The sequence below is a fragment of the Onthophagus taurus genome, chromosome 7 (assembly GCF_036711975.1).
Source record: "Onthophagus taurus isolate NC chromosome 7, IU_Otau_3.0, whole genome shotgun sequence".
Taxonomy (NCBI): Eukaryota; Metazoa; Arthropoda; class Insecta; order Coleoptera; family Scarabaeidae; genus Onthophagus; species Onthophagus taurus.
Window position 1 is genome coordinate 23,517,488 of NC_091972.1, and position 15,802 is coordinate 23,533,289.

General features: G+C 35.1%; 2 protein-coding genes and 1 long non-coding RNA gene across 4 annotated transcripts in view; 2 read left to right on the forward strand and 1 right to left on the reverse strand.

Moving 5' to 3' along the window:
- The first annotated feature begins 1,494 nt into the window (after positions 1 to 1,494).
- LOC111422434 (elongin C) lies at positions 1,495 to 2,431 on the forward strand. The gene is made up of 3 exons (XM_023055635.2): positions 1,495 to 1,566; positions 1,630 to 1,857; positions 1,913 to 2,431. Exons 2-3 carry the CDS (start codon positions 1,646 to 1,648, stop codon positions 2,052 to 2,054), a joined length of 354 nt encoding a protein of 117 aa, XP_022911403.1. The 5' UTR covers positions 1,495 to 1,566; positions 1,630 to 1,645; the 3' UTR covers positions 2,055 to 2,431.
- A 3,268-nt stretch (positions 2,432 to 5,699) lies between these two features.
- On the forward strand, positions 5,700 to 11,343 carry LOC111425721 (uncharacterized). The gene is made up of 5 exons (XR_011640964.1): positions 5,700 to 6,505; positions 6,576 to 7,132; positions 7,203 to 10,271; positions 10,341 to 11,089; positions 11,124 to 11,343. It is a non-coding gene; the product is annotated as an uncharacterized lncRNA (long non-coding RNA).
- A 2,775-nt stretch (positions 11,344 to 14,118) lies between these two features.
- The window catches only part of LOC111425848 (MAP7 domain-containg protein plexus), a 79,046-nt gene continuing 77,362 nt past the window's right edge, over positions 14,119 to 15,802 (reverse strand). For both annotated transcript variants that reach the window (XM_023060135.2, XM_023060124.2), the window contains exons 14-16: positions 15,497 to 15,700; positions 14,935 to 15,408; positions 14,119 to 14,852 (exon numbers count right to left, since the gene is read on the reverse strand). In XM_023060135.2, the coding sequence (XP_022915903.2) occupies positions 14,653 to 14,852; positions 14,935 to 15,408; positions 15,497 to 15,700 (878 nt within the window). In that variant the 3' untranslated portion in view covers positions 14,119 to 14,652. The remainder of the gene's footprint in view (positions 14,853 to 14,934; positions 15,409 to 15,496; positions 15,701 to 15,802) is intronic.

Consider the following 15,802-nt stretch of genomic DNA (forward strand, 5'->3'; position numbering starts at 1 on the left):
GACCGGTCATTAGTATGTATTAAAAAAATACAACTTTGTGTTGTATCTCAAAAATCATCAAATATTTTTAAAATTTTTCAACGGCAGTATATTCTACTTAAAACAGTGTCTTAAGAACGTATCAACCCCATTTCTCTAATTTCAAAAATAAACGAAATATGAGCATTTTTTGAAATCATGAAAATTTGACTTTTTGGCTATAACTTAAAAACAAAAGAAGGTAGTGGTTTGGTATTTGCGGGATTGGGTTAGTCTCGAAAAAAGAGACCGGGACAAGGCACCGCACCTACTTTTTTCGTATCTCTTATAGTTTCTGAGATAGCCTATAATAACACCCAAATTTGCCCACCCTGTACACTCGTTAACGAAATGCCTGAATTTTTTGACAATTGACGGCAACTTACATGAGGATTAACATCTACAGCTGCTAAAACAGCTATTTGATTCTGTTCATTCGTAACCGATCTTGCACGCGCTCTTTCTCCAGGAAATTTTCGAACATAAATGCGATGGGTCTTAGCGAAATTTTCACGACTTTCACCGTAAGCTAACACCATCTGAATTTTCTGTGGAGTAGAGAAGTGCTCCATTTTTGGTTTGATCACAATGATTTTTTTGCTTGAAATTTTTATCCCACGTGGAATTAAGCGCACATCCAAACAAGGTTTATAACAGGATTTACTCAATTTATAAACATTTTTTTAATCAATTTTCTAAGACGATTTCAAAAGTTAAGAAGAATTTTAATATTATTTTACGATTAATTAAACCGTTTTTTTTTATTAATTAGTTTTTTTTAATTGAATATTATAAATTGTATTTGTTTTTTTTGTTTTGTTGTATCATGTGTTGGCACAATAAATAATTATTATTACTACTTACCATCTGAGAGTCACCTCTATATTCAACATCCTTCGATGAAAATCTAAAGGTTTTTGATGCCCCATTTCCATACCAGAAAGTTATTCATCAAGTCGTTATTCAATATCTTTGATGAAATTATATATTTCTTTCTACGGAGGATTAGAGATTACGTCACAGACGTTTGATACAACATCAAGAGGAAAGTTTGCAACGACAAGGGAATTGAGATTTAATCTGGGTGAACCAGATTTCGGGTTCCAGAAAGCAGGAAGTTTGATTGATGACAGAACCTGGTATGAAATCATTGGAACTGAAATCCTAATGTTTCTAGTTTTAGTTCGCGCATATTTGAGCTTATGATGCAAATGAGTTATATGGATTTAATATAAAAAGTAAATAATAAAATTTGGATAATAAATTTTAAATTTAAAAGCGCCATCTTTTGCCAATCGTTTCTATTTGCAATTGCGAACTTACAGTCCGCGACATATGACTGTGTAAGCGCGTGTACTGGAACATTAATCTTTAAAATCATTTTTATATCTTTATATAAATTTATTTTTAATGAAAGGTATCAATTAAGTTTAAATTAATAAAAAAATTATGTTATAATAAACTTTTTTTTCGCTGCTAACTTCAGGTTACATTTGACGTTTCGTGAGTGACAACCACTCAGCATAATTATTTGTTGTATGGTTTTATGTAAGTAAAATAAACATAACGCATGTTTAGGCTTTAATTCGGATGTTATAATGTTGTTTTCAGAATATTAACGGCCATAATGAGTGAAATCGAAGTTGAAAAAACCGAGAGGGTTTACGGGGGTTGCGAGGGTCCGGATGCCATGTACGTAAAGCTGATTTCGTCAGATGGACACGAGTTTATTGTAAAGAGGGAACACGCGCTTACTTCGGGCACTATTAAGGCTATGCTGAGTGGACCTGGACAATTTGCTGAAAATGAAGCTAATGAAGTAAACTTTAGGGAAATTCCGTAAGTATTTCAAAATAATGAGTATTTTGAAGCTATTTGTTGTTTGTTATTTTAGATCTCACGTATTACAAAAAGTCTGTATGTATTTTACATACAAAGTTAGATATACTAACAGTTCGACTGAAATTCCGGAATTTCCAATTGCCCCGGAAATCGCTTTGGAACTACTGATGGCAGCTAATTTCCTAGATTGTTAATTTATTTACATGGCATATTTTGAAAGGTGATTCGTATACCAATTTCAAAAAAAAAAAAAATACTAACAACTAGCACTAAGTCCCTTTGTGCTCTTAAATAATCATTCAGTCATATTTAACTTAAGATTATTTATTAGACACGCTTATGATAACAAATACTATAATAACAGAATAGGTGAAAAATATTTCGAGTCTCATTTCCACATTATTTTTTTAAAGAATATTTAAATATTGATTTTATGAATAGAACTTTGTATGAGTATACTTTGTGTGTATATATAGGGTCATATCATTTTTTTTTCATATTTTTTGCGTTAAAAAGGGTAAACAAAAATTGTAGGCAAGTTTAACTGAATAAAATACTACTAGAATATTAATTTGATGTTTTTTTGTGCCTTAATTGTAATCAAATAAATTAATAAAATTTGAGTGATCTGTTTATGTGGTTTTGCAATAATTTAAGTTCACTCATACGGATAAGATAACATTTATAATATAATACTTGATATTTTTAATCAATTAATAATGAAATTTTGGCATTATACAGGCTGTTTCTAAATTGATGGGAAAGATATCAATGAGTGATTTTTCAGCAAAAATTAAGGGGGCCTTTCATATAACTTTTTGTTCAAAACCCTTTCCCCCGCCTAGTTACAGCACACTAAAGTTAGGGGAAGAATTGTTTTTATTTAATAAATCCAGTATGGAGGAATTTAAAAGAATGAAATTTGGCAGATTGTTGCTAATAAGATGACACTTTTGACGATTTTTATTTATTTATTTCATGTGGGTACAGAAACAGGTCGAACCCAATAATACTGTACCACAAACAACCAATTGTATACAAATAAAATAGAATTACAGTTCACAATAATAATAATAATGAATTAACATTAATGGTACAAAAGTGATTCAAAAGGAAAAAAACTAAAACTAAGTTTAGGTCAAGGACAGTAGAATCTAACAGGACTGCTACATCCATTGTTGTGACAACCTGCCCGCAAACTACGTCACACCATTTTCCACGCCCAGCTGTTGCTATGGTCTATGCGTTTGCTGTGTATTTTTAGAGGTTATATTCTAGACGTATTCATATTATTTTTGAAGTTTTATGTTTTTAGACGTATTAATGTCTATCATATAACCTCTAAAAACGCAGACAGTTACCAGGCGTGGCAAATAGTGTGACGTAGAGTGCGGGCAACCAATCCCTAGTGGACTACAAAAATACAATGGATGTAGCAGTCCTCTTAGATTCTACTGTCCTTGAGTTTAGGTGATATAAATATATCATATATCAAATGAACGGTCGAGGCAATTAACACACCAACTGCAGCAAAGAGCAGTTTTTTAAATGCATAGAAAGTATGCTGAAACAGATCTATGTTAACACGATTTGCCAATCTTGCCATTCTCAATAAACGAGAGTTTTGACAGGCATTGGTTCTAGGAGTAGGTGTCATAAATAGAAAATCAAAGCGAAGTAATCTCGGAGGAACGTGAACACATATAGAACCAACAAGCATTGGAGAATCACACTTGTTGTTCAAAAGTTTGTAAAAATATAATATATCCCCACAAAAGCGACGCTGGTTGAGGGTACGAAAAGAAGTGCAAGTTGATTCGTAATCAATGTATTGAATGGAAAATTTAAAACAAAGGTATTTGAGGAATTTAGATTGAATACGCTCAATTCTAGATTTATACGAGAGATACTGAGGATTCCAAACGACGCTGCAGAAGTTAAGTGTGCTGTAAACATAGGCAAAATAGAGATTTCTAATTGCAGCAATGTTTGAAAAAGCCACCGTTGATCTCATAATAAATCCTAACATACGCCAGGCTTTGGAGACAACAGTATCGATATGTTTATCAAATAATAATTTATAATCAAATGTAACACCCAAATCTCTAATAAATAAGACACGTTGCAACCTCTCACCAGCGACGCTATAATTGTAGTGGATTGTGTTCACCCTCCTAGAGAAGGAAATAACATTACACTTTGATAAGTTTAATGAAAGGCGATTATTTAAGCAAAAAGCATGTAGATTGTTTAAGTCAGATTGCAGTTTAGAACAATCAAGAGGTGAGGAGATACGGAGAAAAAGTTTTAAATCGTCAGCATACATTAAACATTGGGCATAATTAACGACGTCAAATATGTCGTTAACATAAATATTAAACAGTAAAGGGCCCAGATGGCTACCCTGTGGAACACCAGAAGGAACCGACACAGGATTAGAGAAAAAACCATTAACCGAAACAATCTGGCATCTCTCCTTCAGATAGGAAGCAAGCCATTGCAAAAGATTTCCCTGAACACCAAACTTCTTTAGTTTGAACAGAAGTAAGTTGTGATCCAACCGGTCGAAAGCTTTACTAAAATCCGTATAAACTGAATCAACCTGACAAGAATCATCCAGAGTAGATAAGATATACTAGGTATATTCAAGCAAGTTACTCTCCACCGAGCGACCAGCAAAAAAATGTTGTCTAGAATTGATTTTAGACTTAAGGGCAAAGAATAGACGTGCATGAACTACTTTCTCAAACACTTTCCCAAATGCTGGCAAAATAGATATGGGGCGGTAATCGGATATAGCACCACAATTTAAAAATGGGAAGAACAAAAGCCCGCTTCCACAATAAAGGAAAGACACCCATTATCAATGAAGCATTAAATAAAATAGTTAAAGGAAGGGACAGAGAGTGTGAACATTCCTTAATTAAAATTGATGGAATACCATCAGTACCTATACTGTGTGTAACCCTGATGCCCATCAGGGCCTCCTCAACCTCAATTCTGTCAAACTGCCTCTGACTCAAAGGAAGGGTATCCATTTCTATACAATCTACATTCTGCTGGATTGGAGCAGGATCCACAAAAACCGAAGAAAAGAAATCAGCAAACAATGAGCATATCATCGCCGACAACAGTTCCATTCCATGACATCGTAGAAGGAATGACATCCGCACGCTTCTTAGACTTAGTAAAAGCCCAAAACGCTTTTGGATCAGATTGCATATTACTTTCAGCTCTTCTAACATACTCCATGTAATTGTGATGGATTAGATACTTTGCACGACTCCTTAGAATTGAAAAAGTGAGGTAGTCAAGTCGGTTTCTAAAACGCTTCCATCTACAGTGCGCCCTCCTTTTCTCTCGAATTACTTTAATGGTATTGTATGAAAACCAACTGGGAAAACCCTTGATAGCTTTGCGTTTTAAAGGGACAAATTCGCGAATAGCAGTATTAACATAGTTATAAAAAATTTGAACAGCGTCATTGATATGACGACCAGCGAGCTCTGATTCCCAGTCTATTCCATTAAAGTACTTATTCAATTCAGGAAACCGGGCTTTTCTAAAACAAAAAGCATCACCATGATGTATAGATAATGAACGAGTAAATGAAATTGAGCAGGAAAACTTTAGAGTGGAGTGCGCACTGTCCTCAGGAAGCAATGGATCACTACAAAGAGATAATTGATGTACATCGGCAGAATTCGTAATAACAAGATCAAGTGTGTTTACATAAGAATTTTTATGATAATTTAGTTGGTTAAGTCCGCAAAGGGAAAGAACATCCAGAAATTCACTGGAGGGGGCGCTGACGGATCCGGAAGCAGTGGCGAAACCGGAATCCAGGGCAAGTGACCAGTTTAATTCAGGCAAATTAAAGTCTCCACAAATTATAAAACGATCATTAGGTTTACTTTCGATAATTAAGGTTAATTGATTTAAAAAATTATTTAGGGAAGTAATATCGTGAGGGGGAATATAAACGCAACAAATATGAATCGTCGTGCATCCCGAGCGCAACGTTACACCGACAGCGTCAACACCAGTGAACCAGGCGGACTGAAGAATTGCAGGAAGATACGCTGCAACTCCAATAAGAACACCCCCACCGCGCAAACTGTTGTCGGCGACGTTCGGGCGATCGCATCTAAAAACATTAAAGGAGGAAGGAAACCCTTCAGAGGAATAAATACCGGGATGTAGCCACGTTTCAGTGAGGCACACGACATCAAAATCCGCATTCAAGAGGTTATTATGCAAAGATTGCAGTTTGGTGCGAAAACTCCGAACATTCTGATAATAAAAAGATAAAGCCATTGTACAAATAATATCACCGAGAAAAAAATATACAGTAAAAAGCAGAAAAATTAAAGTTTATCAACATCGGTGACTCTCCTAATTACTTAGTATAGGGCGCGCAGTTTCATTCTTACGGACGTAAACTCTACAATCACGCGTCCAGACAAACTTGTAGCCCTTCTCTCTGGCAGCCTTCCTTACGTTACTTAACAAAAACTTATTCGCAGGCGTCAGATGTTCGTTGATGAAACAGCATTCAGAGACACCATCAATAGACAGGCCAGGTGGCGAACCCGGAGGACCAGAACGCTTCTTTAGCTTTGCAGCAGCCAGAAAGTTATCTCTGGTGAGACAACTACAAAACCTGACCACAATACCCTTAAGATTCGCTCCACGATTTTGATTTTGATTTCCAGGACCGTGCGGGACACGATGAGCGGACTGAAGAATTGCAGGAAGTAACGCTGCAACTCCAATAAGAACATTAAAGGAGGAAGGAAACCCTTCAGAGGAATAAATACCGGGATGTAGCCACGTTTCAGTGAGGCACACGACATCAAAATCCGCATTCAAGAGGTTATTATGCAAAGATTGCAGTTTGGTGCGAAAACTCCGAACGTTCTGATAATAAAAAGATAAAGCCATTGTACAAATAATATCACCGAGAAAAAAATATACAGTAAAAAGCAGAAAAATTAATGTTTATCAACATCGGTGACTCTCCTAATTACTTAGTATAGGACGCGCAGTTTCATTCTTACGGACGTAAACTCTACAATCACGCGTCCAGACAAACTTGTAGCCCTTCTCTCTGGCAGCCTTCCTTACGTTACTTAACAAAAACTTATTCGCAGGCGTCAGATGTTCGTTGAAGAAACAGCATTCAGAGACACCATCAATAGACAGGCCAGGTGGCGAACCCGGAGGACCAGAACGCTTCTTTAGCTTTGCAGCAGCCAGAAAGTTATCTCTGGTGAGACGACTACAAAACCTGACCACAATACCCTTAAGATTCGCTCCACGATTTTGATTTTGATTTCCAGGACCGTGCGGGACTCGATGAGCGGACTGAAGAATTGCAGGAAGTAACGCTGCAACTCCAATAAGAACATTAAAGGAGGAAGGAAACCCTTCAGAGGAATAAATACCGGGATGTAGCCACGTTTCAGTGAGGCACACGACATCAAAATCCGCATTCAAGAGGTTATTATGCAAAGATTGCAGTTTGGTGCGAAAACTCCGAACGTTCTGATAATAAAAAGATAGAGCCATTGTACAAATAATATCACCGAGAAAAAAATATACAGTAAAAAGCAGAAAAATTAATGTTTATCAACATCGGTGACTCTCCTAATTACTTAGTATAGGACGCGCAGTTTCATTCTTACGGACGTAAACTCTACAATCACGCGTCCAGACAAACTTGTAGCCCTTCTCTCTGGCAGCCTTCCTTACGTTACTTAACAAAAACTTATTCGCAGGCGTCAGATGTTCGTTGATGAAACAGCATTCAGAGACACCATCAATAGACAGGCCAGGTGGCGAACCCGGAGGACCAGAACGCTTCTTTAGCTTTGCAGCAGCCAGAAAGTTATCTCTGGTGAGACGACTACAAAACCTGACCACAATACCCTTAAGATTCGTTCCACGATTTTGATTTTGATTTCCAGGACCGTGCGGGACACGATGAGCTGTGTCCACATCCGTTGAAGACACAGGAACCCCAATAAAATCACCCATGGTTTTCAACACCCTCAAAAGGTTTTCATTATTTTTTTCCGGAACGCCTTGTAGTTCTAAGTTATTTCTTCGGGAGTATTGTTCCAGGTCACCAACACGACCAGACAAATCATCTACTTGTTTGCGCAGCGACATATTTTCGGCATTCAGCTTATCTATAATCTTCAATTGATCCTGAAAGCGTTTCACAGTCGCCTCAAAATCTGTTACCCGCTGACTACAAAATTGTACCGACTCAACCAATTCATCATATCGTGAAGTCATTCTCTGCATTTCTGTTCGCATTTCTCCAATCATCTCGCAAACAGTTTCAAGGGAGACAGAAGAAACATGATGGGCAGGAGTACAAGGAGGGGCACCAAAGGAATGAGATAGGCGTCGCGACGCCACCGGCGGCGGCGATCTGCAAGTGGAACACCTCCATGATGCGCCAGCGACCGATAATGCAACCGCAGACTCTCTGGCGATATCCACGCATTTGGCATGAAACCACGCCCGGCAAGCGTCACACTGAACTCCAGGGGTATCTCTCCCCACCAGTTGACTACACCTCCCACAAAATTTCATAAATTTCATTTTATAACCCGAAAATGTTATTACAAGGGGCTGAAAAAATCAACTCAATGCGTCTACATTTTTCTCTTTAAAAACTTAATTTAAATAATAGAGGGATTCAATACGCAACTTTTTTGTCTCTTGACATTTTCTCCTAAAATTGTTAGTTTGGTCACAAAATAAAATAATACACAGGCTCGACTGAATTAATTTAGAGATTGGTTATTATTAGTCAAAGAAATGAAGTTATATCAAATTGATCTCAGCATTATTTTATTTTTTGTGATCAAACTAACAATTTGTTAGTTGTAAAATGTCAAGAGATAAGAAAATTGCAGATTTTTTTCCTTAACTTTAGAGGGCTATAACTTGGAGGAGAAGGGGTTTTGAAGGGTCTTTTAAAGGAGATTAAGGATTTGTACGCAAAAATTTGCCAATGGAAAGATGGTCAGCAGAGCGCAATGGCTGATAGGCGTTAGTGCGCGGCGTTGTGGTAAAAAACAGAAAATCAAAACGAAGGGATCTGGGCGGGTCGAGAAAGTTAATCACTGATGTAAGCGAAGATGAATTATAAATATTGTGAATTATTTTATATAAAAGTATTATATCATTAGCAAGTCGCCGCTGGCCAAGTCGTAAAAAGTGGAAAGATTGGCACGCCGAGTCGTAGTCAACATAGGTAATATGAGATTTCCAGCATAAAAAACGAAGGAATCTCTTTTGGACACGCTCTAGTCGTTCCAGGAATATATCATATTGTGAATTCCATACAACAGTGCAGTAATTCAAAATGTTAAATACGTACAATAGAAAGTCATTAATGAATTAGTGCCGGCAAAATCACCAGCTGATCTCATGATGAATCTAAGTATACGAAGAGCTGAGACATGCTCACTGAATAATAGCTTACTATCAAACGTCACGCCTAAATCCCTTATATATAGAAGTAACCCTGTTCAACAACATCGCTCCAATGATGTAGTCAAAGCGTATAAGACCAGGCTTTTTTGTAAAAGTAATTGTAAATCATTTGCTATAATTTATGGTGATGAAGTTTGTAAAACAATATTGAACAAGTTCATATAAATTTCGCTGAAGAGCAGAGCAGTCTCTAAGATTAGACACGCGGCAGAAAATCTTTAGATTATCTGCATACATTAAACAGTTAGCGTGTTTAAAACACTTAAATATGTCGTTAATATAAATATTGAAAAGCGAAGGTCCAAGAATGCTTCCCTGAGGGACACCGTCTGCAAGGAAAAACCTCTAACTCTAACCGACTGCGTCATATTAGCCACATAGGAAGCAAGCCACTGTTGAATGTTGTAGTGTAAACCAACATGTTCAATTTTTTCTAGCAAGAGCAGATGATCAACTCTATCAAAGAAAACTTTATCAGTTTCGATCGCCGTATCAAGCTTTAACAACATCAGAGTCTTTTGCATGTTGAAGTTTTGTGGTTTTAGAGTGTTTCTTGTTGGTTTTTCAAGCTTTTATTTGCACCCGCGTGTGTGGTTTGATGTGGTGAGTTTAACTTGCTTGCCGGCGTTTGGTTGGTTCCTTGCGCTTTGTTTTATAACTTTTGCATTAATGTTGTTATCGTCGAGCTGTGCTAATCGGTCGCGCTGACCTTTGAACACGGGAACCGGTATCCCCGGTTAAGGTTTGCTTCAGCCGCTTTTCGTCTTCAGTGCGGCGGCTGCCGCGGCAACTTCCACACCAAATGCGTTAAAATTCCATCCGATACCCTCGTTCTAATCAAAGCGGGAGACGTCTTTTGAAAATGCTCCAAATACCAGAGTAACGTTGATAAATCCGTCAGTATCGAGGATGAAACATCTGATCTCTTGTCTTCCAGCGGCGCCAATAATGCTCAACTGTTTCAGGTCATGTCTTCTATACAGACTAAGGTGAAGAAATTATCACGCAAGTACGATGAAATCATTAAATTTATCTCATTCTATGGGGATTGTAGAGAAGGGTTGCCATTCTAACGTAATGTAAATGGAATGTAGCGGTTCTTTCTGATAAATTCCACAGGGTGTTGCAAAATTAGAAGAAAAAACATAAATTTCTTTTTACACCCCGTATATGGGTAAAACGTTGACAATTGTCAGAAACCATCAACACATTTCTTCCTTAAAAATCAACCTATATCGTGAAGAAAGAATCATCAAAATCCATCCGTTGATTCAAAAAAAAACCTTTAAACTTAATGCATAATTTAGGTGGTGCGATAATTTTGGAGAGTAGTGTATTTAAGAAATATATACTTAAATTTATTTAATTTCTTTACCTAAGAATATTTTTTACTTTGGAATTTTTGTACTAGAGAGAAGAAAATGTTATCTGTAAATGATCAATTTGCGTTTTGTAGATGCAAAAACAACCAACATTTTGGGAAAACACTCAAAAAAATTTAAAAATTTTTTATTCCAAATGTGTATTACCTGAATTAGTACATCCTAGGTTTTCCAGGCCTCCACCTCATAATATAATTCGGAATACCGATCGAAGAGATTCACTTTAAAAGTGAAGAAAAAATAATTTGTCGCAATTAACAAGAAGTAGAAAGAAAGTCCTATTTAATATAAAATCTTATTTATACAAATATGTATAAATAAGATAGTTGAAAGTTCTCTTTTCTTAAGTTATGTTCTCTTTTTCAGACTTTTTATTGATAAAGCTGCAATTATTGTTGCGCAAACTCCTTGAAGACATGATATCTTTGAGTCCTAGATCAAAAAGTGGACTCCTTATTAAGTAGACAAATAAAATTATCAAAAATTTTGTTCCTAGACCCAAGGGGAATACAATAAAATTGTACATACTTATATTACAATACATTGTTTCTTTTCTACTTTGATAAATAAATATCTTTACAAAACATATCATTTGTATTTCACTGTTCGGTTTTCTGGTTCACACTTATTCACTAAACCAACTCTCTATCAAACAGTTCCAATACGACAAAATTTTTTTAAATCAAGTGACGGTTATACAAGGTGTGTCAAATGTCTGGAATATAGCCAATAACTTCGCCATTTGTGGTTTTAAAGAATAATGTTTCAAATACAAGTTTCTTTATTAATTATGGTGCATTTTTTGGCGATATTTGCTTGTTTGTATTGTTTTTTGTTTCATTGCTATGGCAACCAACATTGTTATTTTAAATGGGATGCATATATTTTTTTTGCATACTTTGATAGAGGATACGTCCCTCTATGCGATGAACATATCAAATCATATGGTTGTATAAGAAAAAAATCGAGAAAAAATGCGTTTTTTGAAAGTCTTAAATCAGCTACATAATTACAATCAAAGTAGGCGCCTAAATAACGCAGTTCACAGCTTTAGATGTCAAAACTGACAGATTAAGCAAATATGGCGCAATTAAGCGAACGACAAACAATCCAAATATTAATAATGTATGGGTACGATGATAGAAAACGCACTCAAAGTGCACTGTTCAATAATAGTTACCCGGATACACAAATTACACAATCCACAGTATACAAAATATAAAAACACCGGAAGTGTTAAAAACCTTTCAAAAAGTTGAAGGCCGAAGACAGTTACCACAGTTACCAATGACCATTATTAATACATACATTATTAATTATTGATAATAGGGCCGTTAACTATTTTTTTTTTATTGGCTCATTCGAAAGTTTTTTAAAATTGATTGACCCCATATTTTTTAATTTTTGATTCTGAGGCTTAGTTTTTCCAAAAAAAAATAATAAAGTTTGAAATTACAGGCCGCGAATTCAGTAGCGCGTCACTCAGATTTGAGCGTATGATTGGAGCGTATAAAAATCAATAAAATTCCTAGAGAGAGACAATGCTACGAATCTTATGCGCTGGAAGAAAACAGAAGAAAACGGGAGAGAAATCACGTCTGTGATTTCTTTCTTCTTACTTAAAACGTCACAATGAATCAGGGGTGGGGAATTTTAAACTTTTACATTAATTATTGCAAAAATTAAACAATTTTCGAACGTGAAAACTTTACTAATCCGTCTAATTTAATTTACATTATCGATTTTTTGAAAGACGGTCTTTCTAATCGATTGACGTTAACGGCCCTATTGTTGCAACTGTAATTTTTTTGACATTTAAAGCTGTCAACGGCTTTATTTCGGCGCCTACTTTGATTGTAATTAGCTGATTTAAGACTTTCAAAAAATGCATTTTTTTCTTATACATACTCGATTTTTTCTAATACAACCATATGATTTGATATGTTCATCAGGGACTTATCCTCTATAAAAGTATGCAAAAAAAATAAATGCATCCCATTTAAAATAACAATGTTGATTGCTATAGCAACGAAACAAAGAACAATGTAAAACAAGCAAGTATACTCAAAAAATGCGCCACAATTAATAAAGAATTTTTTATTTGAAACATTTCTCTTTAAAACCACAAATGACAATAAAATTATTAATGTAATGTTATTCATACATTATTACTATCTATTATACTATCTATATCTCCCGATTATTATCATTTTGTTATTTAAAAGAAATGGTAAAGCGAAACTCATTCTTTTTTTTCGAAACTCCAATTGATATACATAGAAACAAATGGAATGCTTTTAAGTAAATTTTACTTGCGGGAATAAAAATACTTCTTTTTGAAAACTGTTATTAAAAGTTGATTTTTGCGTAGTACTTAGCGACCGTCAAAACGATAGTTTTTTTGTCAACAGGACGTAAAAGTCTTTTGCGTCCTGGACGTAAAAGAACGTCCGTCTCGAACGATTTTTTTTGCTCGCTAAAGCTTGCAAAAAAAACTTTCGTTCTTGAATGCAAAAGTGTCATTTCGTTATCTTGTATCAAAAATAACTATTTCGGACACTCACTGGAAATTGCCTATATTTCCTTATTACAAATCGTAAAGAAAAGTACCTCATTTCTTTATAGCAACTATTTCTTTATAGCAACCAAATAAACAATTAATTATTTATTAGAATAAATATTAAACGTACAATTATTAAGGTTAGAGAAGCTTATACTTGATGTACACTGTTGTAATGTAAATCACCACATGTTAGTGACGATTTTGATAACACCTCCTGATGAATCACTACTTTATTTTTTTTATTTGGTTGCTGTAGTGAGGGAAACGGCAGAAACGATAATTTGATTCTCGAGCTCGTCGTGTACTTTTTAAATAATTTATAAAATGTAGGTAATTTATTTAAATTGAGTGTCCGAAAAAACTTCATGTATTATTCTTAAAGAAAAGTAACTTAAAAGTATAATTTCTTTACTTATAATACAAATAACTTTAATAACTTTTTAAGTTCCCTTCCAAACAGTAATGACGTTATATCTCCATCGACACGTAGTTTTAGATACAGCCCACTTGACCGTCCTTCGAGCTTCCTCCCCTCACACGGCGATGCCCCTCAGAAACTAAGACCGTGATTGAAGCCCCTTAAGGAATGGTGAGAAAGATAAAAATGTAGAAAAGAAAGGAAGTAATAAATAAATACATTATGTATATTAAAAGTATTGATAATTAAATTAGATGTTTATTATTCTTATTAGATATTATCCTAACACCTAGATTCTTGTTAAAAACCCAGCTGGATAGAAAACGGTTTGTTCAGGTCTCAGGTGTAAAGAGAATATAAAAGGAATGAATAAAAACTAATTAATTTTGACATGTTCTGTACATTTATTAAGTTGTCATGCTAGAAACAGTGTTTACGTCAAGGTTACTAAAATTGTATTTATCACAGAATCAGTGAACACCACTCTTCTAACTAACTAATAACCCGTAACTTAAAAGTTAAAGACATACCAAAAAATATGTGTTAAAACTACATATGCAAATTTTAATTCGGATCTCATTAACGTTTCGTACAACATTTTTTCATCAACAAATTGTTTTTTAAAAACGTAATTGATCTTTAATGAATAAATTAACAACTAAAAAAAAATAAAACAATATTTTCAATAATACTTTCTCGCCATTTTTTCTCTAAATGTTCGTATCGTTCAGTACAAATTTGATGATCACAGTCAATTATGTTTCCGTTTACTTTTTTGCCATCTAATTTTGCGACAACCTCTAATCGTTCAATAACTAAACAGAATTAAATAATTATAATTAACAAATAAAATGGTAATTAAAAGAAATCGGTATATATGTATCTTGCGAACATAAAATTATCAATCGTTACTGCTACCTAAATGACTTTACTATTTTGGTCAAGTGGTCGACAGCAGTCTGTAGGTTGATTCTCTCCTGATCGGAGAGGAATTTCTTCGAATGCAAATCGCGGTGTTTCCTCTCCAAATACTTCATCTCGTCCAATTTGACTTCCATCTCTCTCTTCAGCACGGCGCATCTGCTCCTCAACGTCCTGATCTCAACTGACCGTGCTGAAACCAGAGCATGCTATAGTTCTCCCCCCGTCGGCCACGTATTAACGAGAAATTGCGGACCGTCAGTTATGACTCTTACCATAAGCATGCTTGTGGTAGAGGTTCATAATATCTTGAACACCCGGCCATTCAACCAGAACATTCCGTTGATCAGTTTGAACGCTTCTCTCTTCACCCCTACTTTTATACAAAACCATTTTAACAGGCACGCACAAATTCTGACTGGAATTTCGTCTCAAATCGTTGTTGGGATTCACATTCTCAGCGAGAAGTGTTTTTGAGCCAATCACTTTTGGAATTTGAAGGTGTACGTCTTTGAATTCATTTATTCCATTTGGAGTCACAACAGGAAGCAATGGCGTTATTAGTATCGGCGTCGTGTGATTTTTTTTATTGTCTTGATGTTCGGTTTTTATTTCAGATTCGTCTTTTATATGATCATCTAGCTTTTCTACTATATTCTTATGCGATTCGTAACTGTAGTTTGTTATTTTTGATGTGCCGCTTCTTCTTACTCGTTCATCAATGATTTTCATCCAGTTTAATTCAATTTCTGAAATAGATTAAGTACTAATTGAATTTAATTAACTAATCAATTTATATGAATTGATTCAACTCAATTTGTGCTTTATTAGCTTTACCTTTGACATCATTTGGAGGTACAGTTTTTAATCCAAGGCAACTTAAAAAATTCCTCTTCTGTTGATAATCCTTGGTGGTGTTTAATTCGCAAGGTGATGAGGAAGGTATAGGCAGATTAAGTTTATTTTCGTTGTACGCTTTTTCTTCAGGATACAACCAGCCATGGTGCCATTTTCTTCTTTCCAATTTTGTCAATTCAAGAGCTATTCAATAAATTACAAATAATACAATTAAGAAGGTACAAAGAGATACAAGAGATAAATAAGAGTAAAAGACGTGAGGTTCAAACGGGTAGTGCATACGCA